At 47.3% G+C, this 15,775-nt stretch overlaps 1 protein-coding gene across 1 annotated transcript in view; it reads right to left on the bottom strand.

Moving 5' to 3' along the window:
- The window catches only part of LOC146340941 (extracellular calcium-sensing receptor-like), a 50,740-nt gene extending 45,301 nt beyond the window's left edge, over positions 1-5,439 (bottom strand). Inside the window, exons 1-3 of the mRNA XM_084807279.1 lie at positions 5,433-5,439; positions 4,544-4,632; positions 3,718-3,734 (exon numbers count right to left, since the gene is read on the bottom strand). Of these exons, the coding sequence (XP_084663405.1) occupies positions 3,718-3,734; positions 4,544-4,632; positions 5,433-5,439 (113 nt within the window). The remainder of the gene's footprint in view (positions 1-3,717; positions 3,735-4,543; positions 4,633-5,432) is intronic.
- Between the last annotated feature and the right edge of the window lie 10,336 nt (positions 5,440-15,775).

Raw genomic sequence — 15,775 nt, 5'->3', positions numbered from 1 at the left:
TTTGAGGAACACTCTTGCATGACTTAGTTTTTTCTTCTTTTTTCTGGTAACTGCCCTTTCTCCCGCAATATTTCACCTATCTCCCTGAAATTTCCCAGTGACGTAAAACAAACATGTCTTTCTGGCACCTGCACATTTCAGGAAGGATGGTGAAATCTTTTCGATTTTATAAAGCTTACAACAACCCAGCTGCCTGATTTCCATTCCACATTATGGGACCCCGTTTTGTCCCTGACATCTTATCTAACAGGAGCCACAACCGGGCCTGCTATAACAAAGAGGTAGGGATGTCAGAGAATTTCTCCACAAATCTCGGGGAGGCCGAATGCCAACGCATTCGGCCCCCCGAAATTGGTGGGGAAATTCTCCGACACCCCCCTGCCCTCCCCCGGGATGGGACTTACCTCTGTCGATTGTCACTCTCGGCGGCGGGTCCCGGCAGCGGTGTGGCAGCGGTGCAGCGGTGGCGGCCGGTCTTCCGACTGGCTGCCGCCACCGCCATTTCCCAGTAAAGTTTTTTTTAAAAAGTGATAGGCTACGTAATGATAGGCTGTTTGCGTTGCCCTTATTTTCGCCGTAGTGTACATAAATCTTTACGTAGACTACCCGTGCCTAAATAAGGAATGCAAATGGCGGCGCCCATGGGCGCCGCCATTTGCGTACGTGCTTTTTTTTCTTCAAAGTCAGCTGTGATAGGCTACAAAAAGATTTACATAGCCTATCATGGCTGACTTTGAAAATCTAGCTGTGATAGGCTACGTAAATCGTTACGTAGCCTATCATGTTTTTTTCTTTCCCCCATAACTTTTTTATTTCGTGGCCGGGAAGACGGGGCGCTCCCCCCCGGCCAGAATTTTGGTGGGGAGGGATGGGGCGCCTCCCCCCCGGCCTGAATTTCAGCCAGGAGGGGTGGGGCGCCTCCCCACCTTCCAAGAATTTCGGGGGGAGAAACAGAGTGCCTCCCCCCCGCACCGAAAACAGCTGTGGGACCAGGTAAGGGACTTTCATCCATCCTTACAAAGAGGTGCATTGTTATTTTTCCAAAGTTCAATAAAAGGGCCCTGATTTTGAATGAATCTGTTACACTGTTATCTCCTCTCTCACCCTAACTTTCCATTTTTCCACAACAGCAGATTCATACATTTTACATTCCAGCTCGGCAAATATGTGTGTCGCTGACATTCTTCATGATTGGCCATGATGTGTTCTTGCTGCTAGTATCACTCCCTCTAAAAGTGAGCTCAGGGGGCAAGTGCCAACACCAACCAAGCCACAATGGGGCTCCTGAGAAACAAGGGAGAAGAATGAGCATTCTGGAAGGAAAAAGGTTTAGAGAAGTACTGAAACATGAACACAATTTATTTTATTCATTTTCATTTGGTATTATATTTATATCCTACCATGTTTCCTCTTTGAAGGAACTCAAGTTTCAAATGCCTCAACAGTGGCCAATAAAATGAAATGAAACCGATCCTCTCCAAGACCAATCCAGGGAGCAGAACAGAGAATGGTATGGAGGAGAGAAGAATGTTCTCATTATAGGGGAAGTGAGATCAGTACAATTTAGAGTATCTCTGAAGTGAGCCTAATCCTGAACCATATTACAACTCTCTGTTGTACCTATAATGCATGATATGTTACACTAATTCGTGATAGTGTGATGGCATGATTTTTAAAAAAATTATATGGTTGAAAGATATCTAGGAGCAATATAATGCCATACAGACAACCTTTAAGTCCACTTCCAGTTGAGTGGGAAAGAGCAAAAGCCCAGTGTGGAAAGTATCCTGTAGCTTAAGGAGTAACTCCACACATTTAACAATGTTATTGGCCTTCTTACACGTGTACTTGACAGGAAACTAGAGTAGCAGGGCATGTTTCAAAGTGATAGACACCCTAAGTCCTTCTCCTGATTAGATGATCTTTACAGTTGAGACTGGGCCTCAGGACTATAATGTAGCATTTGGGGAGGAAGATGCAAGCCAGAAGACCAGCCCCAGAGGACAAGATGGAGAAGACCTCCACAGCCACCATGGACTTCCCCTTAGTGCTCAGGTAGGTGGGCACAAAGGAGACCCAAACACTGCAAAACACCAGCATGCTGAAGGTGATAAACTTGGCTTCGTTGAAGGTGTCAGGCAGTTTTCTTGCTAGGAAAGCCACCATGAAGCTGACGACAGCCAGAAAACCCATGTAACCCAGGACAGTGTAAAACATATTGACTGAGCCTTCATTACATTCGACGATGATTTCTCCAGCCAGGGAATGGAAGTCCAAGACTGGGAATGGGGGAGAGGTCACCAGCCAGAAAGCACAGAGAATAGCTTGGAAGAGGGGACAGGCCAGGACAACGGAGTTTGGTAGTTGTCTCCCCAAGAGTTTTCTGGCCATGTTTCCTGGCTTGGTGGCCATGAAGGCCAGAACCACTGTGACAGTTTTTGCAAGCACAGAAGAAATGGCAACGGAGAAAATGATGCCAAAAGCAGTTTGGCGTAGAAGACATGTGACCTTCGTGGGGCGACCGATGAACAGAAAGCAGCTGAAGAAACAGAGCAGGAGAGAAAGAAGGAGGACATAGGTGAGGTGTCGGTTGTTGGCTTTGACGATGGGCGTGTCACAGTGTAGAATGAAGGTGGCCAACACTACAGATGTAATGAGAGAGAGGAAAACAGCCAGAGAAGCTAAAATGATCCCCAGTGTCTCTTGATAGGAAAGGAAGTGGGTCTTCTTGGGGAAACAGTGGTCTTGGTTGCTGTTTGGATGTTGATCTTCTGGGCATGGGACACAGTGATCTGCATCTGGAATGAGCAAACATATCTCAAACATGGCATACATGTTCTTTTTGTACAGACAGTACAGGCCACAAAGAAGGAGACGGAAATGTCTGTTCCCTAGCTTACTGTCCATATAAGCCTGCAGCCTCATTTTTCATATTTTCTCTTTACATTTCAACAACATATTGCATAAGAGCAGAGTCAGGAAGGGTACAAAACACTCCTTTTCACCTGTGTAGGATAGCCGACGCTAGCAGACCCATGTTCCATATTCTGCAAGAAGAAAAACCTGAAGTGTGTAACTAGAAATTGAAAACTGTTAAGGGTAAGAACATCACCACAGCCTGTCACGTGCAGTGCCTTCCGAACGGGCAAATACATAAATAAATAAAAATGGCATTTGCCTCAGATGACGCACTTTCTTCAGAGGAGATGTGTTGGTGCAGAGACTTGGAAATAGCTGACAGAAATCCATATAGATTAAACAGCAATTTCCTTGACATTGGAGTATCATGCTCCCATTGCTACAACAACTAATCACCGCTCAGCTTCATGTTTAATGCCCAAACAACTGAGATTGGAAACATGGTGTTGAAAACACTATGCATGGAAAGGTGAGCCAAGGCAAGTATTTAAGGATATTATTATTCTTTATTATTTAAACAGAAGGTTTCTTCAGGAAATTGTGAATAGTTTGCAAAACAATAAACCACTGAGTTATGCAATCCCCAATGGTTTTTATGGAGAAACTGTTCATAGGGTAAATGGCTGTGTCTTCTCCATGGGCATGATCTTCCCATGCAATTGAACAAGGCTCTCAATGCTTGAGCTACCTGTCCGGTTAGAAATTGTCCCTTCTGGGCAACAATCACATCTGTAGCAGCAAACCGGCTTCCCCTCTGGAACTTTTCTCTGGTGCCCTGGAGAGCACCGTTCCACACACCTCGCAGAGGGAGGCACCTAAAAGGGGGGGACAGAAATAGTTGAGGTTTTACACGCAACAGATGTTGCACCAAAATAGGACAGAGTTACTTAACAGAGTTTCCCAATACACAGTGGATAGGATCACCAGTTTAGAAAGTCTGAATCTTTTCTGGATTTCTGCAGGTTACTTAGAATCATCGTAATGGAAGCTGATGGAGATATACATGCTCATACAGATGCAAAAACATGAAGCTGCCTCCTACTGCATCAGACCCTTTCTCTGCCTCTCTAGGGATGCTGGAGAAATCCTCCACAGACCCCAGTGAGGGGTCCGCTACACCACTTGCATCCCTGCTATTTGACGTGATAGGCTATGTACATCTTACGTAGCCTATGGTGTGAAAAAACAGGGACTCAAACGACATATTTGCGTACCAGATCCAAAGTCCCTGCTGTGGCTTTGGAGCTGGCCAGCGGCTTCCCGGTGTCAATGCGGAGTGGAGCCAGCCAGCGAGGATTCTGGCGGGGGAGGCTTCCCCCCCAGCAGACCCTCCACAGACAGCAATGTAAGGGATTTGTACATCCCTATACCTCACCCACTATTTTCTGCACTGAGTGGAAGTCGCTCTCCAAGCTTTAAGACTGGGGCCTTTTTGCAGCCATACCTGGAGATGCCAAGGACTCAAATTAGGAATTTGCATGCAAAGATGGTTCTTTCTCACTCGACAAGGACACCTTCCTGCACTCAATAGGCCTTTGGTCTCATCTAGAAAGACAACTTCCATTCTCAAGCCATAGAACTGCAGCATCCTTTATGGCCCCCATGACATTCACTTCAAACCCACCTCTGTAGCCCACACGATTGCATCAGCGTGAATGGTGAAGTCCTGGTCAGGTGGAGCTTCCGGATCCACCTGTCCAACTTTGGTGTGAGCTGAAGATTCATTGGGGAAGAAAATCACATTCACAATATCGTATCTCTCTCCCTTTTTAAAGAAAGAGACTTCATCTCCAGCACTGTTGTTAAACCGGACATTCCTCAAAGAGGCAAGAATCTGAAATGGAAGAGAGAATTATAAACAGGGTAATTGTGAGTGAGTTCTGGTGTCTTCTGACATTCTGTGACTGCCATCAAGATAGAGACTTCTTCTTTTCTTTACTCCATTGTTTTTGATGAACACTGAAGGTGCATTCAGATGGCTTCATTTGGGCAATTGCTCAAATATGCTTGCCCAGTGGTTTGCCCATTTTTCTTTGGTGTCTACTTGCTACAAGCCATGTTCCTATCTTTGTGTGTGTACCAGAAGTAGTAGGGTGGTGCCATCAAGGCAAACAACACCTGAGGTGTCCTCATGCTGCCTGGCAAGAATGAACATGGGACGGGGGGGGCGGAGAAGCTGCCTGTTTTTTGCTCCTGGAGATGAGGGGTGGGGAGAAGAATACTATGTATTTGGGGTGACAGCTTGCTTGATTCGTCCTCCTCAGTAGCCACAGTTTAAATATATGATTATCACAGAATCACCATTGGTCTCCACTGCTTTTTATTCACTTCCTAGTGCTCTTTAAGGGAAATGATGGCCATGAAATAACATCTATGGGGAATGTCTGTACTGGGAACTTTACATTGGACCAACAGCCCTTCTCCTAGGCTCAACCTTTGCTTCCAGGATCAGACCACCAGGAAACCACCAAGGAACCTATTATAAGATTGTCAACTCTCAACGAGGACGTTACCTGCCATGGCTGAAGATTCAGCACCCTCTTGCCTCCCCCTGTCAATGCATGTTTGGATCCAGATGAGGACACAGCATGTAATGTGTGCGCAATGGAATAGACAGCATTGTAGATACTGTAGCTGTAACTGGACATGGTCGTTGCAAGGATATGGCTCTGCAGGTCCCGTACCTTCTCCTCACCAGTGCAGTTCCTCCATCCCCACGGAGAGATTTCTCCTGATTTCAGAAAGTCACAGTTAAATGTGAGTCCCCACCATTGTTGGAGAAATACATCTCCTTGTGGTTGGTGTGGATTTAAGGCCCAGAGAAAATGTCTGAATTCTGGCACATTCCTGCTGTGGACTCTGAAGTGCAAAGCACCATTGAAGTCTTTGGCCTTGTATAAATTTTGTCCTACCGCAGAAGTTTCCCAATGGGCTGTCAGGATCCAAACCTTCCTAAATGGGATCTTGGTCTTTTCTTCATGAATAGCCAAGAACATTCTTAATATGAGTACAACGTTGGTGTCACCAAAGACAATAATCACTTGGGGTTCAAACCAAGCACTAGGAATAGATCCAAGATATGCTTGTTGTACAAGGAGAGGGCTTGTTGGGTCGAACATGGCAGTGAAGGCCACACAGATGTCCTTCTGCTTGAGCATTGGTGTCAGTGTCTGGATGAAATTTTCACCTGTCTCCTGAGTCAAGGCAACCAGCCCGATCCAGTTCCAATGGAAATGCAGGAGCAGCCGGACAAGGCCCACATATTGAGCAAGTTCGTTAGTATCAATCCGGTAGAAGGAAGGAAATACTGTTTTTTCTCCCTGAACAGGGTCAGCCAAACCATAACCAAGCTGAAAGAAGGATTTTCTTGTGAGTCTACTGCAGTGAATTTTGTGCTCCTTTCAAGACTGACACATTTTTAATGGCATAATCTTCCATGGACTGCTACAGCCAGCTTCAGATGCATGAAGTGCTATCAAGAAGAAAGTCATCCATTTGAAACATGGACATCTAATATGAAATGAGGCTCTCTTTAAGGTCCCCCCCTCCACTGTGGATATCAACCCAAAAGTCAAGGCTGCCATGGAGGTAACCTTGGAACAGTTTCTAGTCATTGTCCTGAAGAGGCCCATGTCGCTATACTGAAGCAATAGGACACTTTGTAAGTGTGGTGGGGATTTAGGGTCCCTCCCCAAATAGGATAGTTTGGTCAAACAGTTCCACTGTGTGTCAAAATCCATTAGGACACACGAAATGGAAAATGTGACATAATGGTAGTGGGTCTTAATCAGAAACCCCGTAAGTTCCTCTACTCGAAACACTTTCCATTTTCATCCCAGGATGTGTGGCTGAAACAGAAGCTCTTTCATATGGAAATGTGTCCCAATACATAAAGCACTGACAAATTTAATATGATGGTGGGTTCAGGTTCCCACAATCACTGGAGGAATTAATTAAATGTATTAACCTACTGCAGCAAAATCAATAGGGATGTTGGAGAATTTCTCCATGAATCTCCAGGAGGCCGAATGCCAATGCATAGGCCCCCCAAAATTGGTGGAGAAATGGTCCGCCACCCCCCGCCACCCCCCCGAGAGGGGACTTACCTTCGGCGAATGTCCATGGCAGCGGCAGCTCCTGGCAGCGGTTTGGCAGCGGTTCGGCGGCGGTGGCGGCAGCGGCCGGTCTTCCGACCGGCTGCCGCCGCCGCCTCCATTTCCAAGTAAAACAAAAACAACAACAACAAACGTGATAGGCTACGTAAAGATTTACCTAGCCTATCACAGCTAGATTTTCAAAAAACACCGTGATAGGCTACGTAAATCTTTACATAGCCTATCTACGGATGTACGAATGTCACTTACCTGGTCTCGCAGCTTGCTTTGTGGTGGGGGGGAGGTGCTTCGGTTCTCCCCCTGAAGTTCAGGCCGGGAGGGAAGCACCCCATCTCCCCGGCCGTGAACTACGAAAGTAAAAAAAAAAAAAAAAACGTGATAGGCTACGTAACGATTTACACAGCCTATCAAGGAAAGATGTGCAAAGTCAGCCGTGATAGGCTACGTTAATTGTTACGTAGTCTATCACGGGTGACTTTGAAAAAAGAAAAGTGCTTATGCAAATGGCGGCCCCCATAGGGGGCCGCCATTTGCGTTCCTTATTTGGTCCCTGTAGTCTACGTAAAGATTTACGTAGACTACGGCAAAAATAAGGGCAACGCTATTTGCGTTGCCCTTATTTTCGCCATAGTCTACGTAAATCTTTACGCAGACTACAGGGACCAAATAAAGAACGCAAATGGCAGCTCCCCATGGGGGCCACCATTTGCGTACGTGCTTTTTTTTTTTTTCAAAGTCACCCGTGATAGGCTATGTAACGATTAACGTAGCCTATCACAGCTGACTTTGGAGATCTAGCCGTGATAGGCTATGTTAATCGTTACGTAGCCTATCACGGGGTTTGTTTGTTTTTTACTTCAGCTGTAATGGCAGCGGCGGCAGCCGGTCGAAAGACCGGCTGCTGCCCCCGCCCCCACCGAAAGCCCGCCAAACCGCCGCCAGGACCCGCCGCCAGGAGGGAGATTTGGCTACAGTAAGTCCCATCCCGGGGGGGCAGGGGGGCGGGGGGGCGGAGAATTTCACCGCCAATTTCAGGGGGCCAAATGCGTTGGAGCTCGGTCCCCCGAAGATTCCGGGAGAAATTCTCCACCATCCCTAAGCCTATCACGGCTGGCTTTGAAAAGAAAAAAAAAAGCGCGTATGCAAATGGTGGCGCCCATTGGCACCGCCATTTGCCTTCCTTATTTCGGCCCGGGTAGTCTACGTAAATATTTATGTAGAATACAGCGAAAATAAGGGCAATGCTATTTGCGTTGCCCTTATTTTCGCCGTAGTCTATGTAAATATTTACGTAGACTACCCGGGCCAAAATAAGGAATGCAAATGGCGGCGCCAATGGGCCACACCATTTGCATACGAACTTTTTTTTTTCCCCAAAGTCAGCCGTGAAAAGGCTACATAAGGATTTACGTAGCCTATCACAGCTGACTGCAGGTCAGGGACTCAAACGGCGGCAGCTATGGCCGCCGCCATTTGCGTCCCAGCAGGAGAGTACTTTCGCAGCTGGAGAGGCGGGACGCTCCCCACCAGCCAGAATTTCAGCAGGGAGGGATGGGGCGCCTCCCCCCTGGCCAGAATTTTGGCAGGGACGGACAGGGCGCCACCCCCCCGCCTAGAATTTCAGGGGGAGGGACGGAGTGCCTTCCCACCACCACGAAGCAAGCTGCGGGACCAGGTAAGTGACATTCGTCCATCCCTAAAAATCAAGAAGGAGTCTTGTGTCACCTTGTTCAAGAACACACGTACAGAAGAAGAGCCATGCTGCATCACACCAAGGGTCCATCAAGCCCACCATTCTTTTCCCACAGTGGCCAACTAGCTGTCAACCGGGAAGCCTCCAGGAGGACAGAAGTGCAACAGCACCGTCCCACCCATGTTTCCCAGCAACAGGTCTACTTAGGCTTACTGCCTCTGGTTCTGGACGTAGCACATAGCCATCAGGACTATGAGCCATTGAGAGCCTTTTCCTCCAGGAATTCATCTAACCCCCTTTTAAAGCCATCCAAGTTGGTGGCCATCACTACATGTTGTGGTAGCGAATTCCATAGTTTCACTATGCACTCTGCGAAAAGGTCTTCCTTTTCTCTGTCCTGAGTCTCCAAGCAATCAGCTTCATGGGATGACCCCAGGTTCTAATATTTTGAGAGAGGCAGAAAAACAGCTCCCTATGCACATTCTCCACACCATGCATAATTTTGTACACCTCTATCAAGTCTCCCCTTACTCCCCATTTTCCAAACTAAAAAATCCCAGCAGTTGTAACCTTCCCTCATGGGGGACAGGGGGAGATGCTCCAGCCCCTTGATCATCTTAGTTGCCCTTTTCTGCACTTTCCCCAGCTCTACAATATCCTTTATTGGCAGTTTTATTCTCAATTCCTTGTCCAAATATGCCAAACATGGGGTTTGCCTTTTTTACAGTGGCCACACACCGGGCTGACACTTTCATCAAGCTGTCCACCACAACCCCAAAACCATTTCCATGTTCAGTCACCACTAGCTCAGATCCCATCAGGTTATACTTGAAGTTAAGATTTTTTGTCCCAGTGTGCATCACTTTGCATTTGCCTACATTGAACCTCATTTGCCATTTGGATGCCCACTCGCCCAGTTTGGAGAGATCCTTCTGGAGCTCCTCACAATCCCTCTTTGTTTTAACCACCAGAAACAATTTTCTGTCATTGGCAAGGATGGACACTTCACTGCACACTACTCATTCCAGATCATTTATCAACATGTCGAAGAGCATTGGTCCCAGTACAGAATCTTGTGGGACCCCACTATTTACATCCCTCCATTGGCAGAATTTACCATTTATTCCTTATCTCGGCTTCCTGTTATTAAACAAGGTACTGATCCATAAGAAGAGCTGTCTTCTTCTTCCATGACCACTAAGTTTCCTCAGGAGTCTTTGATGAGGGACTTTGTCAAAACCTTTTGGGAAGTACATGCAGACAATGTCTAATGGTCACTCTTGTCTACACGTCTATTGAAACTCTCAAAGAACACTAAATTGTTACTGAGACAGGACTTACCTTTGCAGAAGCAGTGCTGATTCTTTTCCAGCAGGGCTTGTCCTACTAGAGGCTTAGTAATTTTATCTTTCATAATGCTTTCAACCAATTTACCCAGAATAAGCCTTAAGCTAACTGGCCTGAGATTTCCTGGATTGCCCCTGGATCCCGTTTTAAAAATTGGTGTTACATTGGCCATCGTCCAGTCCTCTGGTACAAAGGCTGATCTTAGGGACATGTTGCATACGTTGGCTAGAAAATGAGCCATTTCATATTTCAATTCTTTGAGAACTCTAGCATGGATACCATCTGGGCCCAGTGAATTTATTTGCTTTCAATTTATCAATAAGGTTGAGAACTTCATCTCTGGTCACCACTATTTGTCTCAATTCCTCAGACTCCATTCTTGAAAACATCAGTTCAGGCACAGGTATCTGTCCTATATCTTCTGCAGTGAAGACAGATGAAAAGAATTCATGCAGCTTCTCTGCAATCTCCTTGTCCTCATTTATTTCTCCTTTAGGAGGAGGTCTGTTTGTGAACCTTTAAGGTATTGCAAGACTCCATTTTCTACTCCCAATCCTAAGCTTTTTCTTAAGTAACAGTAATTGGGAAAAGTCAAACAATAGCCCCCTAAGATTCCTGGATATGACCAAGGCTATCTTGGGGCAGGTTAGCCAAAGTCAGTAGGCCTCCTACTCCTCCCATCCAAAAGCAAGGCAACACACCCGCTGCATGGGGGAAAATGGTTTCAGAGATTGGCCTCTCCATCTCAGAGTTCCTGAGGTCTGCAGATCCCCCACATCTCTCCCCAAATGAATCCCCTCACCTGTGGGATCTTGAAGGTGCCCATTAAGGAAGCAATCTCCCTTGAGGATTTGGAATCGAGACCCCCAATAACGGAGAGCAGCTTATCTTGCCTGTCACATTTATAATTAGGAGACATTTGCCCCCATGTGGAGAGCAGAGACAGACTGTTCAAGTGGATCCATCTTGCGATGTTGCTGTGGTCATAGTTGCGAAAGCCAAGGGTGTGGTTGGGGAGGAGAATTCTGTCCTTGTTGATCTCCTTCATGGCGAACGCCAAGGCCAGGACTTGCTGGTAGTGTTTTATTATCATCCTGCAATTATGGGAGTTATGTTGGGAGGTGAGTGAATATGCACAATAATTTAAAATCAGGTGCGAAGGAGACATTTGTTTCTGCTATAATTACCCAGCTGCGAGTCTGAAATGTTTGCTCATCTACTTCAGCTCACCCAGAAATCAACCTTCCCCACCCCTGTCTTACATGAAATCTGTGGGGGGTGGAAGGGTGGGCATTTCTAGGTCATTATGAAACTCTTCACATGAAGCCCAACCTTTGTTTCACTCTGCCTACCCTTCTTGCACCAAGCAGCCTCTAGGGGCAGGTCACCTGTTCTCCCATTTTGCAACGAAGTGGAGATATGATGGCGAACCCTCCCCAGGTCACCCCCGCCCTCAGCTCGATTCAGAGGAGGAGGAGACTGCAAAGCCAGCTTCTGGCTCAAGGCCCTGAAAATTATTTATTCCGAACTCAGTAACAAGAAGGACACAATCCAGCGACTTCAGTGTTGTTGGAACAAAGTATGAAGTGTCCTCCCAACCTATTGATTGAATGCACAAATCCCAACTTCCAAGTGCCCCTTCTCTGCCTTACACACACACACACACACACACACACACACACACACCTTTTCCACATATTTCACCTTGCAGCAGTAGATGCAACAGCAGAGCTTGGCTCCCACAGTCCCTGGAAATTATAGTTCCCAGGGCTTCTGTGTCACTACCATAGCCAGAGAAGGAAAGAGGAATTGTGCTCCGGCTTAGAATGGGCCCATACATAGCTCAGTGTGACACAGCACAAGCTTTGCATCTTTTGCATGCAGAGGGTCCCAGGTTCAATGCCCAGCTTCTCCAAAAAAGGCAGGAAAGCTTCCTGACTGAAACCCTGGAGAGCCGCTGCTGCCAGTCAGTGCTGACAACTCCGGGCTAGATGGACCAAGGGTCTGAGTCGGAATACTGCAGCTTCCTATGTTGCCATGCAGCCAGAGAAGAACCCCCAGGTCTCTGCTTTTCATTACAGGTTGAAGCCAAATTCGGATCAGCCTGGAAGGAGGCCTCTAACCTGAAAGCAAAGCTGGCAAACATCTGTCCCAGATCCCTCTTGTGGACACTTACAAAGCAGAAGTGCGGATTTCTGGTGGTGCTAAACCACTAAAGTCCTGAGTCTCTTCATAATAATTCATGCCAACTGGTAAATTCCCCCCGACAATGAGGTCTCCAGGGCTGTGATAGGCTTGCAGTTCCTTAGGCCTGGTCAAAAGGCAAGTGGTTCTCAGCATCCTCTGGGTGGCCTGAGGCACCATCCAGAGCAGCAGCAGCGCAATCATCAGCGGCACAGAAAGACCTTCCCTCCTAGGTCAGCGACCAGGCAGAACTGGAAGAAGAGGTCAATATGCAGGCCCTGGCAGGGGAATTTGAATGTAGCCAGAAATGATCAGCCCTCAAGTGATCAGACACTGCCCTGCCCCACATGAAAGGGCTCACAACATCTTTATCTGAAGCATGTTTTCTCCTGGATGTCTTTGTTCTTGGTTGGGTGGGTGGAAATCCATGGGGGTTCATCAGAAATTACTGTCATTTCGACAATTCCAGAGTAGCAAAATAGCCACAGCCCCACAGCACTGAGCTCCCTTTGCACAGTGGAGGGGGGGAGTTTTAACTGCTTCTCTGTGGGGCACACAGGCTCTGAGATTGGACTTGAGTTGTCAAGTTCCGGCCTTGGGCCTGTGTGGAGCTGAGGAGCTAAATCCAAGATGGAGTCTGAGCTTGTGCCAAAGTTCATTAGCCCAGATAGGTGACTGGGGAAAGGGAGGAGCTGGGTGTGGCAGAGTCGTGCTCAGTGATGCTTGGAGCAACCATAGTATGTGAGCTGTGTGTCTAAGCTTAAATGCATGTTTGTTTCTCTTGCAGGCTGGATGGAAGTTTCCAGGGTTAGCTGAACTGTTCATCTGCTAGGTTCTTTTGACAGTTTATATATGATCGTTCAGTTGACATATTGCTGGCTTGGGGTTGATCTTTTCCCTCCCGGTTAAAAGATTGTCAAGTGCATTAGTAAAATTTTCTTGTGCCTACTTCAGCTGCCTCTTCGAGTTACTGGCCCACAAGAAACAGCATGTAGGCATTTCGGAGCTCCATTTTCCTTTTAACTCCCTTTCAGTTGGGGGGGGGGGAAATAGCCGGTAAAGAACCATAAAGGGAGTTTGTCAAGCAAAGCATATATACATAGAGTACATTAGTGACAGACTCTGAGGGCATCTCTACACCAGCCTAACATCCTGCATTTAAAATGGGGCTATCTGCTTCCATCTTAAATGCAGGATCACAACTGGCCCCCTTTACACGTGCTTCCTTTACCACCTCTCCTTTCCCCCTCCTTCTCCCTGTGTCAGTCTTCCATTATCTTTCATTGATCTCACTCCTCTTCTTGCCTCTTTTCCCCTTTTCATGGAGGGAACTCAAGCGGGACACAGTGGGGTAATTTCATATCTCATGATCTGCGACCCCGTTTAAAAATGGAAAAAGGGGCATTTAGTGCATGAGATGCCTTGGAGGGTCACAGCATCATGTAAAGAGTCTACCAACGTCCGTGAAGAAGCCATCTCAACCACTTGATAAAAGTCCGGTGTGAAGGGGAGACCGGAGGGGAGAGCCAGTCTCCTGTCTGAGGAGAAAATAATTTTCTGAGAGAGACTCTGAGGGGGATTCCGGAAGGCCATTGAAGTACGCTAATTCACATACAGAAGAGGCCTCAGTCTGGACCCCCTGTAAAAATTAAGGGACTGAGGCAGGATGAGAGCCCAAGGAAAGCCTCATCTGGAAGCCCCCCTTCTCTGGTTTGCTTGGATTTTTTGAAAAGGGGACTGGCCCAACTCACGTCCTTCTGCCCAAAAGAGGAAGATTTTAGATTTTAAAATGGAGAGACGGGGGAGCTCTTGGTGGCGCAATTAGCGCAGTATGACCTGTTACAGATGAAGGCACAGAGCTGTCAGCTCTCTTCACGCCTGGCAGTTTATCCCACTACAAACTGGAACTTTGGATTCTGGATCCTTTCTGGGATTTAGACTGGCCCTGTATATGGGCATCTCTCCTAGCGTGTCCCTCTGCTCTGTCCCTTTGCATGGCTTCATGGAGCAGAGCTGGCCAGGCAGGATTCGGGGGGGGGGGAGGAACGGATTGCCTCCCCCCCACGGAAACCGGCGGAGCCAGGTAAGCAGGGTTTTGTACACCCCTACCATAATGGCTGACCCAACTCTCCCAGTCAAAGCCTGTTCCTCCATTTCTTTGGGTGGGGACATGGCTGCCCCACTGACTCAAAGATGGGGGCATGTCCTGCACGATGCCTGCATCATCACTCAGCCTCCCAGGGAAATCCAGGGGTGGTGGAGTGCTTGCAAGGGTAGTCCAGCGAGTGAAGACCAACTAGGATGCATAGGGTGCTACTTTTGGCTGATCATCTCCTGGCCTCCAGTGTGTTTTACACTCACGTGAACAGTTTTACATTCCTTCATAGAAAGCTGTGCCTGTTCTTAGTGGAAGGAGGAGAACACTCCTGAAGCTTTACTACAACACCAGTGACTGCGGAGGACTTTGCAAGGGCCCACCAACACCCTGGCCCTTCCTGCAAAGCAGACGTGGCATCCCCACCCACCCCTTGGAGCTTGGGTTGGCTAGCTGCTGTTTCCAGGGCTGGAAGGAATTTTGATGGTCAGCTGGGTGCTGGATACTGTCACGAGACTGGGAGGAGGGATAGCTTTTCCTCCTGGTAGAGCTCTACTTTATGTGGGTTCCCCAGGAAAAGAATATCTGACAGGCTGCCGCCATTCAGAGAACACTTCCTCACCCTAGTCTGTCCATCTGCTTCTGAGCCCGATTGCCAAGGTCCCTTTCCTTCAGCCCAGACCTGGGAAAGAAGAAAGAAAGAAAGAAAGAAAGAGAGAAAGAGAGAAAGAGAGAAAGAGAGAAAGAGAGAGAGCGGGGGGGGAAGGTACTTTGGGCTTTCCTTCCCAAAACACAGAAACAGTGAACATTCCAAAACCCATCTAAAACTTTTAAAAGACAAATGTAACCATGTGGGGAAGAGCTCAGTGAGAAATCCCTTTTAAAACAACACAGCCACATGTCCAAATATAAAAAGGAGTTTATTTAGTGGGGGGGGGGAGAAAGAAGGGAGAAAGAAACAACAGGGAAGGCAACAATCATACACATACTCAGAATTCCCAGTTAAAATAAGTCTAACTTGTGGAGTCATATTCCCTATTTGACTACAGCCTTGAGTCTTAGAGCATGTGCTGCGTTTATTGCAGAGAGGATGCTCTGGGACAGCGAGAGAGCATCTGGCTTCCCGTGAGATGGTATATAGGAAAGCTCTAGAAGCACTGAGGGGGTCTTTTTTATGGGGGATCTCCATTCAGTAAAAAGCCAGCCCCTTAGAAGAGACGGATGGCTGGTGTGTCCGATAATGTCAGAGCCTCCATTTCTGATGTCAGTGGTCTCGCCAGCAAATAATGAAATTACCTAGTGTCTGGTCATTCCCTGGACCCAAGTTTTAAATGACTTTAACTTCCATCTCAAAAGCCCAAGGTGTATGAAACCAGTCAATCTATTCAAGAAAAGGGATTAAAGTGTTGTTCACATTTTGGA

The sequence above is a fragment of the Heloderma suspectum genome, chromosome 6 (assembly GCF_057233095.1).
Source record: "Heloderma suspectum isolate Gila_16-S chromosome 6, 16-S_ref, whole genome shotgun sequence".
Taxonomy (NCBI): Eukaryota; Metazoa; Chordata; class Lepidosauria; order Squamata; family Helodermatidae; genus Heloderma; species Heloderma suspectum.
This window is presented reverse-complemented; position numbering and strand designations above follow the sequence as displayed.